This window comes from Stegodyphus dumicola, chromosome 10 (genome assembly GCF_044657685.1).
Source record: "Stegodyphus dumicola isolate Sdum_Otavi_A_Nest chromosome 10, ASM4465768v1".
NCBI lineage: Eukaryota > Metazoa > Arthropoda > Arachnida > Araneae > Eresidae > Stegodyphus > Stegodyphus dumicola.
The window spans coordinates 71,378,056-71,396,618 of NC_140777.1; the positions used below are offsets into that span (position 1 = coordinate 71,378,056).

Here is an 18,563-nt window from a genome sequence, read left to right on the forward strand (position 1 = left end):
TGCACCAAACTCTTTTGCAATACTTTCTGGGATTCTCTTCTATTTTATTCAAACTGTCTTTCTTAGAAATTTGTAGCCTTATAAAAATTCCTTCTTTATCTTAGATTCGCATATACAGAGAAATTTATCTTTTAAAGAACAAAATCTATTTTCATGCACAGCTTAAACAATCAGTTTAATGAGATTATGTTAATATGAATAAATCTTTCTCTTCTTTACTAAGCTTCATGTGTATTTTTGTTCCCACGGACAGACGTTTTACGCAAAGGGCTATTTTATATGATGTAGGGATCGGCACATGCTCGACTATTCCATTTGCATAAAAAAACAATATTGGTAAAGCCTATTTGATTTGAATTCCCATAAATAACGCTACAGCCTTTAGACCAGCTTAGACATTCTACTAAGGTCTTTGCAGTATATGTTTTCAAGAAATCTTCGAATATTTATATAAGCCCTTTTTTATATTTTCAAGATAAATTACAGGGATAAAGGAGCTGAGTTAATATTAGAAACAAATGCTACCTTTAAATTTCTTCTAGACGAATCGATGAAAAGTCTGCATTTTTTTTAATAATATGAAGCTTAAGCTACAAAAATCCTTTTTTTACTTTTATGATAACTAATATTTTTCTCAAATTTTATCATTTTACTTTATGTGGTTCTTTTACAGTAGCATAATTAATTATGCTAATCAAACTATAGTTGTCTTTGGTAAAATGTGCTATTGAATAAAAAAGACTTTTCTGCTTAAAAAATCATTTTGCAGTAAAAAATAACTTATGTCTCAATGGAGGGTTATACAGTAGCCCAAGATCAAAGGTGGAGTACCAGGAAATATGTATTGAAACTTTCATGAAATTCTCAGAATGGAATTTTTTCACCGATTTGTATTGTGAGTAATATTGAACCAAACTACAAAAGTAACTATTGCATTTCAGTACGTGTTGAGAACGTGATACTGACAAAAATATTGTTGAGTTTTACGGGTTCGTGGATTTGGAATGATTGATGAGAACACTTGATGACGAATCTAAAAACAATTTATTCTTCAGTATTACACAGGAGAGTTCAAGAGACACGTTTACAGCCGTCGAAAAACTACGATAAACATGCTGAACAATCAGCAACACAGACTTCAGGATATCAGGCTATAACGGTGAAGACAGCTTCAAGGCAAAACACTAAAGTACAGCTTCCGACTCAGTAAAGCTGACTTCTGAACTCAAGACACTACCACGGAACTCAGCATACTCTCGGTACTGTCAAGATACACTGCTACGACGCTACAGGCAGGATTTGTATATAGCTTTGGACTTACCTTCGAGAACATGCTGGGACAAACCGGTAAGAATTCGTTCTAGAATGTCCTCGCTCCGTCTATGGCATATCACCAAATGGACGATTTCGCGCCAATATGGCAACCCTGCCCTTTCTTTGCCATTTTCTGGCAACCCTAAACTCGCTTTGAGGGGAAACTATCTTACCGCGGCTGGGCATTTCGTAACAATATAATCCAGTAAAGCATGTTACACATAAAAATTAGCGTTAATGGGTTTTACAGGTTATTAGAAATGACAAATAAACGATTTCATTTAATAGGGCTATCATTTAATTCGAACAGCCGTTTATAGGAAAAAAATCTTGAATTAAAATTATATCAAATTATCAGGGTTTCTTTGCTTGTTTAGCCAGTTTGCAACTTAATTGCAGTATCTACCGGACTTGTCATGCAAACGTCGCGAAAGATATTTCTGCTCTTGTAAAAAATTAAAGCCATTAATGAAGGAGGTAAATAAATTTAAATGTATGTTTATGGTCTAAAAATACTCTTCTTCCATTTTTCATCTCTGGAAAGCCTACCAGTGGCCATATGGACAAAACCACTGAAAGATGGTAGTTCAACATGCCCCAAAGTTCATGGTTCACGTTTTTAGTGAATCATAGTTCAAAAATGGTGGCTTCGATTGCCAGTGAACGGACCACAGTATGAATGCTTTTGTGTATTTCTCCATGTATAAAGTAATGCGGGCAAATTAAAAGTCCTTCATGAAGGCATTTCTTCATTTAAGCAAATAGCTGCTCATTATTTTACCATAATACATCATCTCACTCACCAACCATTTTCCTACGGTTTTGTTACTTTTGTATGAAGAGCATTCACACAGAAAATGCTGATAAAGCATTAAGTGGCTATTTCCCAAAGAATGCTATATCTAATATGAATAGTAATCAGCTTCCCTAAAACATCCTCCTTGAAATCGTCATCGCCCGTAGATAACCATTGATGTGCTTTGCCATAACCTAAATAACTCCATCTCAGTGGACTCTGGGAAATGCATTTAACTTTCACAAATAGATTCTAATAAGAAACAAAATAAACAGTCTATTGTTGTGCTGATTTTAACATTTAGAAGAACTCAGCTGAACGTTTCTCAGAGTTCTCAAATAATAATTCTTAGATACAACATAAACAGATTTTAATTAGTTTTACATAAGCTAAATTTTAATATCAATGTTTTCACCCAATACGTTGTTTTAAAGAGATTGTTACTTTAAAAAAGGAACATCGAGGTCGCACCGACCCTCCCCTCATTCACTCTCGTGACGAATGTCGTCATCAGAGCAAAAACGAAAGTTAGAGGATTTTAGCAAATTCGCAATAATTGCTACCATAGGTATGAGGTATGGTATATGTGGTGTTATAGAGGGCCTTGAAGTGGCTTTTCTAAAGCAACCGACTATACTTATAAGTAATTCATACTCTTAAACCTTTATATATACCGGTGATTAAATAGAAAATGTAATTAGAAAGGAGAGTAGGCATATTTAATAGCAAACAAATAATTTACTCTTCTTATTAAAACTGAGTAAATATTTTATAGCTTTGTAAAATAAAGAATTGAATTTCTTCATTTATTAAATTTAATAATAGAGCATCAAATAATGGAGCAATCGCTTCATTTTTCCGCATTCGAATGAGCTTCAAATGAAAAATACTGTAAAAAAAATCAATTTAAATATAACTGGAATTTCAAAAATCAATATTTCCCATTTATAAAGCAATCTAAGTTTAATAATACTGTAGAACACACAGATTATTATACTAACATCTTTAAAATTTGCAATAAATTTTAGCCATTCAGTTTTATGCACTATTTATTATTGCAACTTAAAAAATATAAGGTAAAATGAAATGTTTGACATCTCTGTGTTCGTAGATAACGGTTGTAAGGCACTATGTTTTTCCTGATAATTTAGTCAAATTACTTTTAATCGATATTTACCGTGTTCAATGATAAGGCTGATAGGAGACCATATCTTAAACGCTTTGAGGTAAGACTATTCATTCTAATCCCAGTTTTATGAAGAAGTGTAGAAGTTTTCCATACTGTTAAGTAAATGATCGTTAGTCATTAATTTTTGCTCTTAAATCAAAGTCTATGAAGCACTTATTTTGTGTTTCTCTTGGCCTCGAAACATAATTTTTGCTTTATAACTGTAAATAGATCCTAAAGTTTCGATTCCTGTTTCGTAAGATATCTTCCAGGCTTACCAAATTCTCGCTGTTTGTAAGGTTTCTGATCCACATTGTGACTATTTGAAATGAACAAAGTCCACATTTTCTTCTTATTTGCCTCAATTATTCGGGATGGTGTAAGCTAAAAACGTGATATTATCTTTAAGAACATAGGTAATTGAGCTGAAGTGTTCTTAGATTATGGCTAACTAAAATTTTATAATACCAGAAATATGTTTCCTAAACAACTTTGACCATGATTTTTCTTGACATGGTCTTTCAGCAATGGAAAAAGGAAAGCCAGAATTCCTAGGACAATCTTTACTCAAGCAAAACCTACGTTCTCGCCAATTAGGACAGGTTTAATTAGGCCTGTTATGCTCTATGCTGCCCGGCGTGGGCCATCGCAAATAAAAAAGACAGAAGAAAACTGGAAATTGTACAGAACAAAATTTTGAGAGCTATTACCAACGCGCCATCGTTTGTAAGGAATACAATTTTCAAATTTTAAGATTAAACCTATTCCCGAGCAAATTTTAATGGACGCAATTCTTTCGAAAAGATGGAAAACTGCTCAGTAAACACCCTAAAAGAACTCACGAATTACGACCCAACGGTGGATAGTGTTGTGAAAAGACCCCGGTCTATTCATCATAACTAAAAGAACTCACGAATTACGACCCAACGGTGGATAGTGTGTGAAAAGACCCCGGTCTGTTCATCATAACGCGAAATGGTGACTGTATATATTGTAGTACATACGTCGACCAAGAAACTGGACTCTGTTTCTAAGCAAAGCAGGGTATAGACTTTTTGTGCTATTTTTAAAATTTTGTGTTTTAATCTTCAATTATTTAACCAAGATACTTAGTTACTTATTTGTGATTAACGCTTTGGCTAAGCCTATGGGCTTAGTGTCTGGTGGACAGGCGAAAGAATTTACTTACTTGTATATTAATGGGCTCATTAAAATAATGAAGTCACAACACCCACCGCTGTGGTACGCATCCTCATTCGTCGCTGCTCATCACGTGACCTTCGAAATTCTCTCAGTAACCCAACGCTGCGATTTCAGGAAGAATTAATGTTAAGAAATTATCCTAAGATAAATCCTACTTGAATTTCTCACTAGATTGTGTTCAAAAGAACTATTAGTAAAAATGAATTAATGCTTAGTATGTGAAGTGATGCCAACCTTGACTTGCAACATCAGACTTTCAGACACTATTTTCCCCTTCGGGTGAGTGGCGCAAATTGCACCCTTAGCTTATAAATTACCGCGAGTGGCCTTATAAGGCATATGAGATTGAACTAGTTAAAATTCTGAGAAATTGTATACCAGAAGTGAAATGATGTAAACGGTAAACGACAGGTGCTAAAACTCGCCAAATCCCATTGCTGATAGCTATCAGACACATAACGACCAGATAATGTGCCTCACTCTCGCATCCCACGCCCAGGAGTAAAATTCTGCCACTAACTTTGGCCAAAGACGAAAAGAAAATTCAAAATTCCTTGGAATATGGGACTGCACACAGAACAATCCGTATGTGAATCTCACGAAACCCGTCATCAAGAAACCGTAAGCAGGACCGATAGGGAACCCATGTTCTTGGCGTGCAATGTAAAATCATTGAGCCTAAAATGATCATCTTTTATTTATTTTATTTTTCGGAAGAGTATGTATTGTTGCTTTCCATGACTTCTTCCTTCCTTCTATCAAAATTTTGTGATAAGACCTATCTGGCTGAAAACTTGATCTTTCATTTCGAGTGGCTTCAATTCTTTTTATCTCGTAACAAATTCATATCAAATCTCACTCTTCGTTTATAAAAGATCCTCATCCAAGGACTTTTAAAGGGTAATAATGCTGCCTTTTGATACCACGGCTATTCACATTGTTCCAAAACTACAAATTTCCAATTTCTTTTGCATCACTGCGTCATCGTAAGCTTACCTATGCCTGAAAGGTGTGCTAAAAAGAAAATTATCCTTCATTTCAAAAATTAAAAAGACGCTTATAAATTTCATTCAAATCGAGCACAAGAATTATATCAAGACGTGAGAAGTGTTACAACAAAATCACAAAACGTTCTAGAAATGTGAAAGGCATTTTTCTCTTTTCTGAATTTCTGCCTTCAAATTTGAAGTTATTCTGAATCGGGCAAATTAAAAATGTACCATTCCAGAAACATCGCATGATTTATCTACAGAAAACACTGTGGGTAAGAAAACTGCATAAATAGTAAATATAAGCAAATATAAAGAAATACTATATTACAAAATACTTCTGAGAATTTATGTGGCAAGTAATTATTTTATTGGCTGAAAGTTTTACTTTGAATTCCATAACCTGTTTCTGTTTAATTAATAATTTTTCTCATATATAAAAATATAAAGTGTCATTTAAAAATATATTTGTATATAAAATGACTTAAATTTAATATTTCACAACAGTTATGTTTTTTTTTTATCTCCCAAGAAGCTTAAAAGTTTCATCCAGCTTGAATAAAATTAAAATTTATCACATATATTTTAACATGAATTTTTTTATTATAAACTTATTTCTTTTTCTTTGTTGCATTAAAAGTTGCTGATGAAATTAAGATTTTTTGTGATTAATTTTATGCATTTTTTACTGATAGTCAGTTGAATGAAAAGCACTAGAGACACACAGACAAATATATATCTTTTATCACTAATGATAGCCTACATACGACAAAAAGGTTGATCTACCTGATGTTGAAATGTTGCTAAAAAAATTTCTAATTCTTTGTTCGCAATTCTACGCTTGGTGGCCTTATTTATGGATCAGACGTTTACCTCAATAACATCTAAGAAGGATAACAGAGTTTATATGCTAAGCAGCAGTAGATTTATTGATAAAAACTGTAATGATGCTTAACTAACAAACTGGAATTCAGAGATGTTTCTTTGAGGCATGCCTATGCGATAGTGGTCCCAGTGGTTACGCATTTTTTTGATGGAATAAAGTATTTCTTCAGAATTCTTAAAAGCCATGAGTGAGAAATCGTTCAGCATATATTATTAATATACAGCGTTTGAGGATTTTCCCTCATGCACTAAGCAGCTTAATGTGTCTCAGGATAATATTTTGCACAGCATTATATAATTAGCACATGGAACCAGCTTGACAGTATAAATTCGCAGTCTCATGTTAACGACATCTAGCCTATATTTTCTCTCATCTCGATACTGTAGAAAATAGAATTCATTTGACCATCTTGCAAGTAACATTTGAAACGTAGAGCAGCTTGTGGTTTCTTAGCCAGAGGGGGATTCCTCCCTGTAAGGGAATTTCATTGATTCAGGGGGGATGAGTTCAGCCTTTTATTTGGTTGTTAAGTATTCAGTTATAGCTTATGTACAAACTACTTCAAAAACTACTTTTATTGAAGTTTTGGTATTTATCAACATTTTCTGTACTTTATGTTGTTCAATTTATAAATAGCGTTGAAAAATAATCTATATCTTAAAAAAATGTATGTGTATTTGTGGAATTTCGGAAAACGAGGAGAGAAGGAACGACCTTCTAGGAGTGATAAAATGAGTGCATTCGGTAGAACAGGTTGAAAACCATTTGTCGTAGACTGAAAGCCAGTTTGCGTTTTACTTCGCTGTGATTGGTCGGTTCTTGTATGGGGTTGGCATAAAATTTAACAATTAGATTTCGGCGAAGCGAAAATTACTTCCGCAAAAGGAGGTTAGAAGGGAAAGGTTCAGCGTGATCTTCGTAAGTAGTTTGAGACGGTTTGTCCTTCTCAGTAAGATAAAAACAATCACTGCATGGACGAATTCATTCTAAAATTTAGGGGAGTTCCTTCTCTATATACATTTCGGAAGGGAAATAACACGCGAATATTTTTTAAATTTTCAGAACCTGGCGTTAAAAAGCTTTGGGGGAGGAATGCTATTGGCAAAAAGGAAGCCTGAAATTAACACTAACACTTTTCTCGATGTTTTTGAAATCATTTTTGAAAGTATTGCATTGTGAGATCATTTGCTTTTTTGTTTCTAATTTGTACACAATATTTATTTAAAATTATTAAATATATTATTATTTTTCAATTCATAAAACTTAAAGCTTTCTTCACTTAAAGCAGTTTTTTAAAGTGTTTAATGCTGAAAGATGCGCGGTATTTGAGCAAAAGAATATCTGTAATTGCCTAGCTATCTGATTTAAAGCAATGTATATATATATATTGCTTTAAATCAGATAGCTATATATATATATATGGGGAAGGATTGATGATAAGCATAACTACAACTCATGAAATCAAACTAGGATTTATTTATTTACATTAGAATGAAAAGAAAAGTAAGTGTTATTTGGCTTGATTTTCACGATTTTATAGGATCCGAGAAACTTGGGTTTCAGTTTAAGACCAGGTCCATATTGTGTATGCTTGATTGCTACTAGATCATGAACTTACGGGATGGTTTACATCGCAGATTGTAAGTTTTACGATTTTCAGCCTGGACTTCTGTTGTTTAGCTTTCTGTTGTTTCTGTTGTTTAGCTTCCTTTCGAAGATCCTCACGAGTGTTGACGAAATCTGACTGGATCTCTGCATTTAACAGCTCTGTAATTTCATCATGATTAGCAGATTTCATTTTAGTTCCAAACATGAGTTCGAATGGGGTTGTAGTGATACTCCGTTGGTATGTTGAATTGATCACTTGCTGAACTTCACCGACGTGTGTATACCATTTTGACGGATTTTGAATCGATAATTTGGAAAGAACAGAAATTATGAAAGAATTCAATCTTTCAATTTGTCCATTGGGACGAGGAAGTCCTGTAGTAATTAGAATGTGCTGTATATTGTTGGTTGAACAATAATTTTGAAAATCTTTGGAAGTAAATGCTGATCCTTTATCTGAAATTATATGATGTGACAGCATTCGTTTTTTCAGATATTGGACTGTTGTTTTTGTCAATTTGCTTCGGAGTTTTCTTAATACAAGTAAATGATTTATGATCGAAATTTCCACAAGATAAACATTTGGGTCAGCGATGTTTGTCGGAACAAAACTTAGATAAATGACCAAATCCATTACAATTATAACATTTAGATGACTGGTAATTACTGGAATTTGCTGAGAAACCTTTTCTGTCACGTAAAGCTAAAAATGTAGATTCACGAGATTGAATTTCGCACTTTAAAAAAGAAAAAAGGTCAGAAATTGTTACATCGCAATTTGATTATGTGTTTCGCTTAAAATCTAAAACAAGATTTTCTAGTAATAAATTTAGAACAAATGAAATCAAAAGTGGACCATAGGATTTTGAATCCTCTTGCAGTGAATCTAAATTTCGTATAGCTATATAGAGCTCATCATATAACTTTCTCAAATTTGGAACATTTGAAGAGTTCTTAACACTTTGCAAGTTTACTCATAAAAGAATCAATTATGATATCTTTTCGACCTAAACGATCTTTAAGTAATTTTACACAATTGTCGTAATTTTTATCAGTTAATTGAAAACCAGATACTACACTTAAAGCTTCTCCAGTCAAATATGTTTTTAAATAGGCAAACTTTTCAATTTTCGAAAGGGAATCATTTTGATCGATAGTGGTTTCGAACGAATTCCAGAATTCATTCCACAATTTTGGGTCTCCTGAATACGGTTTGATTGTTAACTTAGGAAGTTTAACTGAAGAGGGTAAATTTAAACTGTCATTCGGGGTACTTAACAGTTTTTCAGATGTCGATGAGATAGCAAAACTCACTTTCTGTTTCAATAAACGTTTAAGTTTGTTAGTATACCTAAGACATTTTTCTTGGTAATCAGTACTAGTGTTTACTTCTTCCTCAATTAAGTTTACATCAATGAAATGTTCAATTTGACTATCTAAGCACTTTAGTTTATTCATTTTCTCTATTAAAACTTCTAGATGTTCGTCTAAGATATCACATGTAACATTTTCATCTGCTAAAGCAACATCAATTTTTGAAATTAGTTTCGTAGTACTGCTTTTTTCAATACTATGCTTTCGTTTTAACTTTTCAAAATTTTCTTCTGAAGACATGGTTATTACTTGAAACAATTATACAGTCAAAATGAAATAGGTAAATGTTAATTGCTCACCTGTAATCCGTTTGGGTGAACGTTAGTAATCCAAATTGCACAATCCAACTATGAGCACGGAATCGAAACTTCTGACACCAAAATATGGGGAAGGATTGATGATAAGAATAACTACAACTCATTAAGTTAAACTAGGATTTATTTATTTACATTAGAATGAAAAGAAAAGTAAGTATCATTTGGCTTGATTTTCACGATTTTATAGGGTCCGAGAAACTTGGGTTTCAGTTTAAGACCAGGTCCATATTGTGTACGCTTGATTGCTACTAGATCATGAACTTACGGGATGGTTTACGTCGCAGATTGTAAGTTTTACGATTTTCAGCCTGGACTTTCAAAATCTGTTGTTTAGCTTCCTTTCGAAGATCCTCACGAGTGTTGACGAAACCTGACTGCATCTCTGCATTTAACAGCTCTGTAATTTCATCATGATTAGCAGATTTCATTTTAGTTCCAAACATGAGTTCGAATGGGGTTGTAGTGATACTCCGTTGGTATGTTGAATTGATCACTTGCTGAACTTCACCGACGTGTGTATACCATTTTGACGGATTTTGAATCGATAATTTGGAAAGAACAGAAATTATGAAAGAATTCAATCTTTCAATTTGTCCATTGGGACGAGGAAGTCCTGTAGTAATTAGAATGTGCTGTATATTGTTGGTTGAACAATAATTTTGAAAATCTTTGGAAGTAAATGCTGATCCTTTATCTGAAATTATATGATGTGACAGCATTCGTTTTTTCAGATATTGGACTGTTGTTTTTGTCAATTTGCTTCGGAGTTTTCTTAATACAAGTAAATGATTTATGACCGAAATTTCCACAAGATAAACATTTGGGTCAGCGATGTTTGTCGGAACAAAACTTAGATAAATGACCAAATCCATTACAATTATAACATTTAGATGACTGGTAATTACTGGAATTTGCTGAGAAACCTTTTCTGTCACGTAAAGCTAAAAATGTAGATTCACGAGATTGAATTTCGCACTTTAAAAAAGAAAAAAGGTCAGAAATTGTTACATCGCAATTTGATTATATGTTTCGCTTAAAATCTAAAACAAGATTTTCTAGTAATAAATTTAGAACAAATGAAATCAAAAGTGGACCATAGGATTTTGAATCCTCTTGCAGTGAATCTAAATTTCGTATAGCTATATAGAGCTCATCATATAACTTTCTCAAATTTGGAACATTTGAAGAGTTCTTAACACTTTGCAAGTTTACTCATAAAAGAATCAATTATGATATCTTTTCGACCTAAACGATCTTTAAGTAATTTTACACAATTGTCGTAATTTTTATCAGTTAATTGAAAACCAGATACTACACTTAAAGCTTCTCCAGTCAAATATGTTTTTAAATAGGCAAACTTTTCAATTTTCGAAAGGGAATCATTTTGATCGATAGTGGTTTCGAACGAATTCCAGAATTCATTCCACAATTTTGGGTCTCCTGAATACGGTTTGATTGTTAACTTAGGAAGTTTAACTGAAGAGGGTAAATTTAAACTGTCATTCGGAGTACTTAACAGTTTTTCAGATGTCGATGAGATAGCAAAACTCACTTTCTGTTTCAATAAACGTTTAAGTTTGTTAGTATACCTAAGACATTTTTCTTGGTAATCAGTACTAGTGTTTACTTCTTCCTCAATTAAGTTTACATCAATGAAATGTTCAATTTGACTATCTAAGCACTTTAGTTTATTCATTTTCTCTATTAAAACTTCTAGATGTTCGTCTAAGATATCACATGTAACATTTTCATCTGCTAAAGCAACATCAATTTTTGAAATTAGTTTCGTAGTACTGCTTTTTTCAATACTATGCTTTCGTTTTAACTTTTCAAAATTTTCTTCTGAAGACATGGTTATTACTTGAAACAATTATACAGTCAAAATGAAATAGGTAAATGTTAATTGCTCACCTGTAATCCGTTTGGGTGAACGTTAGTAATCCAAATTGCACAATCCAACTATGAGCACGGAATCGAAACTTCTGACACCAAAATATGGGGAAGGATTGATGATAAGAATAACTACAACTCATTAAGTTAAACTAGGATTTATTTATTTACATTAGAATGAAAAGAAAAGTAAGTATCATTTGGCTTGATTTTCACGATTTTATAGGGTCCGAGAAACTTGGGTTTCAGTTTAAGACCAGGTCCATATTGTGTACGCTTGATTGCTACTAGATCATGAACTTACGGGATGGTTTACGTCGCAGATTGTAAGTTTTACGATTTTCAGCCTGGACTTTCAAAATCTGTTGTTTAGCTTCCTTTCGAAGATCCTCACGAGTGTTGACGAAACCTGACTGCATCTCTGCATTTAACAGCTCTGTAATTTCATCATGATTAGCAGATTTCATTTTAGTTCCAAACATGAGTTCGAATGGGGTTGTAGTGATACTCCGTTGGTATGTTGAATTGATCACTTGCTGAACTTCACCGACGTGTGTATACCATTTTGACGGATTTTGAATCGATAATTTGGAAAGAACAGAAATTATGAAAGAACATTTTGGACACGTCTGTCCTCATTCTCGTTCACGTCTCATCTCATCTGACCACACCCTAATCTAGATGGCGCTCTTACATAATCCTTAGTTAACAGTTACAGTTCCCACATATATATATCGCTTTAAATCTATTTTTGAATTTAAAAGCAATATATATATATATGTATATATTGCTTTATTTTATCTTTAAATCAGATAGCTAGGCAATTACAGATATTCCTTTGCTCAAAAACCGCGCATCTTTCGGCATTAAACACTTCGTGCAACATTTAGTTGCATCACGAATTGCAACTAAATGTTTTCGATAATATTTTCTTATATATTAACTAATGTTTCTTATGTCTCTCGTTTCGAGGAGCTGCAGAAGATTGTTAAGCTATAATACACAGTCACTTTTCTCCTTGCTTTACTCAACTTCTACAGGTCTAGAACAAACAAAAGGAATATATGAAGGCTTAAGAAGGAAATTTTTATTTACATATATTGTAAGGTTTCCCTTAATTTGCATAACAAATTATTTTAAGTTTAATACCTTTCCTGAACTTCTCATTTTTTCCTCGCATTTCCTCGCCAGGATGCAAATTTAAAGTTAAGTGCAATGAGTATAAAATCAAATGAAACGGGTAGTCTATTCCGAGCGTGATTACGCTAGCCAGCGCACGTTACTATTTTGTCCTTGCTGTTACGCTGAGTTACTGATACACCTTTTTGGCCATTTAATAAGTATATCGCCCGGTAGGTTGTTGAGTCAGCCTGGTTAGCCTTAAATTAAATTGTTAGTGCAGCACAAATTAAATTGTTAGTCCAGGTTTCTAAGTGATATCAGTTTACTTTATAATAGCGAAGAGTGTCAGATATTGCTGTATACATTAAGTAGGATATATTTATGTAAAAGAATTTTAGGTGTTTCATGTTCTAGATTAAAGCTTCTATTTTTATTACAGTTCTTGATGCTTGGTTATAATTTTAGTTATCATTAAATGTTATTAATTTTTTTTTTCTTTCAGGCTTTCAAAAAAGCGGTTGCAATTAATCACTGATTTTTACTTCCATCTAGGTAATTTTAGTAATTCTACACTGACAGTTTCAAGGACAAATGAAACAGAATGGACCTGGGACAATCGCACGAATGGATTTATAAAGATGCGCGTAAATCCAAACAGCTACACATTTTATCTAGTTGGAATGGCTTTCCTTGGAGGATTTATAGGAGGTTTCGTTCTTCGTTGCGTATATGCGTTAGTAATTTCTCATTTATCGACTTTAGAATCCAGCAGATCTGAACATGCTGGTGGAATTTTCAATCTTTCGTTCATTGGTGATGATTCAAGACCCCCTGTAAACGATAATCCTCCAGACTACGACACGGTTGTGTCAGATGGAGTTGCTGATTCTGAAGAAGCATCACGAAATAGATTTCTAAACTGGCTGCGAAGAAAGATAGGAGCTGCCAAGAGTAGAAGTCAGTCTAATGAAGAATTACCACCAAGCTATGAAACTGCCATTCAGAATAACACAGCAGAAATGCATAACAGTGGTTTATCCCGGTAATTATTTAAAATTTGAGAATGTGTTCAAATTAAGAAATATTGGAATTAAACTGTACATGACAACAGAATGATATATAAGCTTTTAATATGAATCGTTCATTTCTGTACCGTATTACAATAACTAGCCATACGTATGTGAGATATAACAGTATCTCCAACGATATGAATTGCCCAAAATTGAGATATTCAACAGTGTTTCGTACATTTAATAAATAAAATTTTAAAAACTACTTTATATGCACTGGAGTAGAGAAATATCAGAGAAACGTGTGTAAGTAATTTGTGGTAAAATATGTTGTTTCTGTAAGTATAATATAAGAAAGGCATTGTTGTTGTTGTTGATCTTAACTGGTTACCTATTAAGTTAGACAGACCCATGAGCCCAAGAACTGTCAATAAATCCAAATCGAAGGTAGGTCTTTTCAACAGGTCCTCTTTCATAAGTCCCAAACCGGTGAGAAGATGTTCAGGAGGGAAATGATCAGAATTACATTTACTACAGATGGGATGATCCGTAGATGATCCTACAGATGGGATGATCTGTATTTCCTACAGATGGGATGATCTACAGATGGGATGATAAGATAGAGATTATTTCCCCGGTCAAATTTAAGGCGTTTCAGCCTCGTCAAAGTACTCTGCTGAATACGATTATCTCCAAAGGCAATAGCACCTCCCGACTACTTGGCCAAGGTACCAGTCATGAGCCAGAAGAGAATAACAGGAAGATGCAACAGTAGATTTAACTCTCGAGTAAATCTCCAAAAACGTCAAGGTGCCAATGGTTAAAGTCATTGAAGTACGCATCAGCCATTTCATTACCATTCAGGCCAATAATATGTGAAATGATCCACAGTATTGAAGAGATCCAATATGTAAAGACATAAATTGCGCTACTTTAAATAATAAAACATCTAGTTGTATCAAATTTCTATTCATTTATTGCTTTCTGATAACAGTTTTTGGAAGTAAAAAAGGGAACTTACGGGTATGTGTATCTTCCCATGTCTCGTGAGTAGATAAGTGCTGTTGCTGTACTGTTGCTAGAATAAGAGACTATGATATATCCTCGTGGATCTCATCTCCTACTCAAATTATTGACTTATTGCAATTTAATAAATTAATTAAAAAGGGTGGTGATGCGCATACAAGAATGAAATATGAAATATACAGAAAATGCATGCAGCTTGTTCACTGTCTTCACCCTTGGGATTGAAAATGGATGCATAAGTGGTAAGTGGCTAAGAGACATACAAATATTATTTATGTATTGATCCAAATGTTATAAAATCTTACCTATAAACTTAATGTACTGAGGGCATCTCACAAAAAAAAAAATTTAAATAGCATACCATAAATAAATTTAAGGACGATTGTTTTACCTGAATTTAAGGAAATTATATTAATACATTTTTTAAAATCTTAGGCTGCGTTTATAAGACAGGTATAGTTTTTCAAAGTATTTTTAAAAGTTAAGATATCGTCTTATATTTAAACTAATGTGCATATTACTGTAGAATTCAATCATAGGAACGAATTTCGGAACACTGCCAACAAGAGTTTCACCTTAAATCATAAACTGAAAGACAATCATTCAGAATTTTATTTGAATGCATACTAAAATATTTTATTTTGTTTAATGTGGTAGTTAGAAAATGACATTACGTTGATCAACAAAATTGAGACACGACATTCTTATTTTGTAATAAAAATAATACCTGTTACATCTATTGGACATTGAAATGAATTCCATTGCATACTATACAGGATGTCTCAAAAGGTCATTACTAAACTCAGCATGCTGGTCTGTCATAAAATGACAAATTAGATTTACATAGGAACTTGTATCCGAAGCGAAGGGCGACTTCTAGAGGGCAGTGTTGGCAAGCTTATGTGAGAGTGGGAAGTGTGATCCTTTCAGGCCAGATCGTTGCAAGAGAAGAATGAATCGGTTTACTAACTCATATCTTTTCGGACATCTTGTGTGACATTTTGTGGGTGTTTCCAGATCTCATGGATGGCGTCCCAGCAGCTATACACCGAAACATCTGGCTTCAGCATGATGGAGCGCCTGCACATTTTAGCAGCACTGTACGGGAATACCTCGATAGGACATATCCTAATCACTCCATTGGCAGAGGTGGACCAGTCGCATGGGCGATCCCCTGACGTGATTGCTTTGGATTTCTACCTGTGGGGATACATGAGCTCCATTGTGTACTCAGACATATATCTCGTCGCCAGGATCGTGGATGCGGGGACACGTGTCAGTGAATCTTTGCATCAATGGTATGAAGCATGCATTGTGGTCAATGGAAGGAATTTTGAACATCTCCTATGATTTAATTATGTTCTTTAAAAAATGTCGTATTAACAACTTCATCGACATCCTTTCTTTCTCCTCTGCGCTTGCGAATATTACTCTCTAGCGCTGGCTATACTCATTTTCGGACACAAGTATCTATGTAAATCTTGTTTCTCATGGTATAACAGACCAGCATTTTAAGTTCAGCAGCAGCCTTTTGAGACACCCTGTATAAACGATCATAGGGATCGGTGCATTAACAGTGCAATTATTTCAAAGTATACGTAACCATATCATATTTAATCTTAAACGTTATGAACATAAAATAAATAACTATTATTTGCATTCTAATAACTTCTTAAAAAGAGCAACTGAAACTTTTATCACTTGCTGTAATTACAACCTAAAAAGTTAACAAATCCATAATTATAGTGACATAGCTTCACATCAATAGCAGTGTTACAGACCATAGTTATACTTTCTAAATGCTTTCCTTTGAGATACATTCTAGTTAAACACATTAAACATGGACCGTTATAACATCAGAATAATGGTTCTAATGTTGTAACCGTCCATGTTTCTATTTAAAAGATCAAATAAAAATAAGCGTATAAAGGTACGATTACGCAGCTTAAGGATATTATCAGATTTTACTTGATTACTGTTTTCTTTTAGGGATGATTACAAAGTTATCAGCCAATGATCATATAGTAAATGATAAAAAAGTTTGATAAAGAAAACGTGATATTTGTGACTCAGTATCTCAATTTAAAATACATAAATTTTGTTCATATACAAAAGAATGGCAGCGTCATAAAGAACGCTAGACGTTTCACTTAATGTTTTTATCTTAAGCATTCAAAATTCGTACCAAGACTTGTATGAATATTTTTGTTAAAGAATGGATACGTTCAAGATGCGAGAACCCCGTGAAGTTTATGAGAACGGTAAGCGTTATTATTATCATTTTATATATTATATAATTAATTTATTAAATAGTATTCTAATTCAAAAACTGAAAGCAATTTGCTTTTGCTTTTTTTAATAAATGAAGTTATATTTTAAATAAATTGACGCAACTAATTAAAATTTTGCAGGTAAATAATGCTCGGATTCTTAAAACGTCTCCTGAAACGATATAAAAAAATTTAAAATACAACACATGGTATGTCTAGAACTTTATCAACAGTTCATTAAATGTTAAAATTTTGTATAAATTCCTTTTTATATGGTGACTGAATTTTTGTAATTCTTCATATTATTCAGTTTACTGAATTTTTTGTTTTAGCCCAAAGGGACAATTTGCCTAGAAGAACTATTAATTTCGTTATGGCATTTTCTATCGGTTTACTGTAAATGGCATTTCACTTTTCAAATTGTTGCCACCAAATATTAGAGTCCTGCATTACATTTAAAGAAATTAAATAATGAAGAATCTGCAAGAATGTTTTCATGTTTCTTGCACTGTGAAAAAACATCGGTACCTAGAGCCATCCAATTTTGAATAACGTAGTCCTCCAGTCGAATATGGGCATCTAGAAGACCAAATTTGGAATTTGTTTTATTATCTATTTCATATTTTTTGTAAGACTATAAAGAAATTTTGATAAACAAAATCAACGATTTGAAAGCGAACAATGGCTACACTGTACGAAAAAAAAAATTATCTCCAGCGCACCAGACTGTTTATTGGAAATTCTAAAGATATGCTCTTTTAAAATTATTTTGCGGTATTACTGTTGAATTGAATTTTATGGTTTAAGTGCGAAGAACATGATATTTAATAAATAAAGGTAAAACACAAAACTTTAAAAAAACACTCTTTTGTGCGCAATATAAAATCTGAAAACTTTCATACTTTTTTTGAGAGAGAGTTGGAATTCAAATATATGAGGTGTTCACAGAAAGAGGCTAGAGGCTTTATTTACGTTGTTCATGTATAGTATTAAAACTATTTTCCAAAAATTCTTCAACTTACTTCAAGAGATTTTTTAAATTTAAATTTCTTATTTAGTATCAATATTTAAATAAAAGAGCATATTGCGATTTCTATAAGCACCCTATAGGTAAAGATTAAAAATATATTTTCACATCTAATTACTCTGTAGAGTTTTACTTCAATTTTCTAATAGTTATTTTTATTTTGGAACAAGCCTTTCCTATACGTCCTATTTTCACGCCTACCTTTCCCTATCAGAATGAGTTTTCAGAAATACGATTTATACAAATGAGGTAGAAACGATTATTTATGCTGAATTTTCGCTCACTTCAGAAGAAGAGCGTGTTCTGCCTGTCAGCCACGTTATTGCTATTAGTCTAAGGTTACTGTTCTACGGCCGTACTTCTACTTGCCTGCTAATATACGATGGTGATCTTTAAATAAAGGGCCGACTCCATGAGTTGATTTTGTGCAGCTTCGGGTGGATAATTTCATTCAGTCTTAGATTACACTAGTTCTATATTTTCTATTTGGAGTTAAAGCTCAAGTGGAGGCTCATTGTACGGTCAATTTGTTCATTCATTTTGAGTTGGAATAAAAGGTAATT

At 33.1% G+C, this 18,563-nt stretch overlaps 1 protein-coding gene across 2 annotated transcripts in view; it reads left to right on the forward strand.

The window, feature by feature from the left end:
* Nucleotides 1–18,563, forward strand: part of LOC118185278 (uncharacterized) — a 35,402-nt gene that overhangs the window by 10,850 nt on the left and 5,989 nt on the right. The window contains exon 2 of one of the 2 annotated variants that reach the window (XM_035355120.2): nt 13,220–13,709. In XM_035355120.2, the coding sequence (XP_035211011.1) occupies nt 13,220–13,709 (490 nt within the window). The other variant, XM_035355121.2, reaches the window with a different exon arrangement.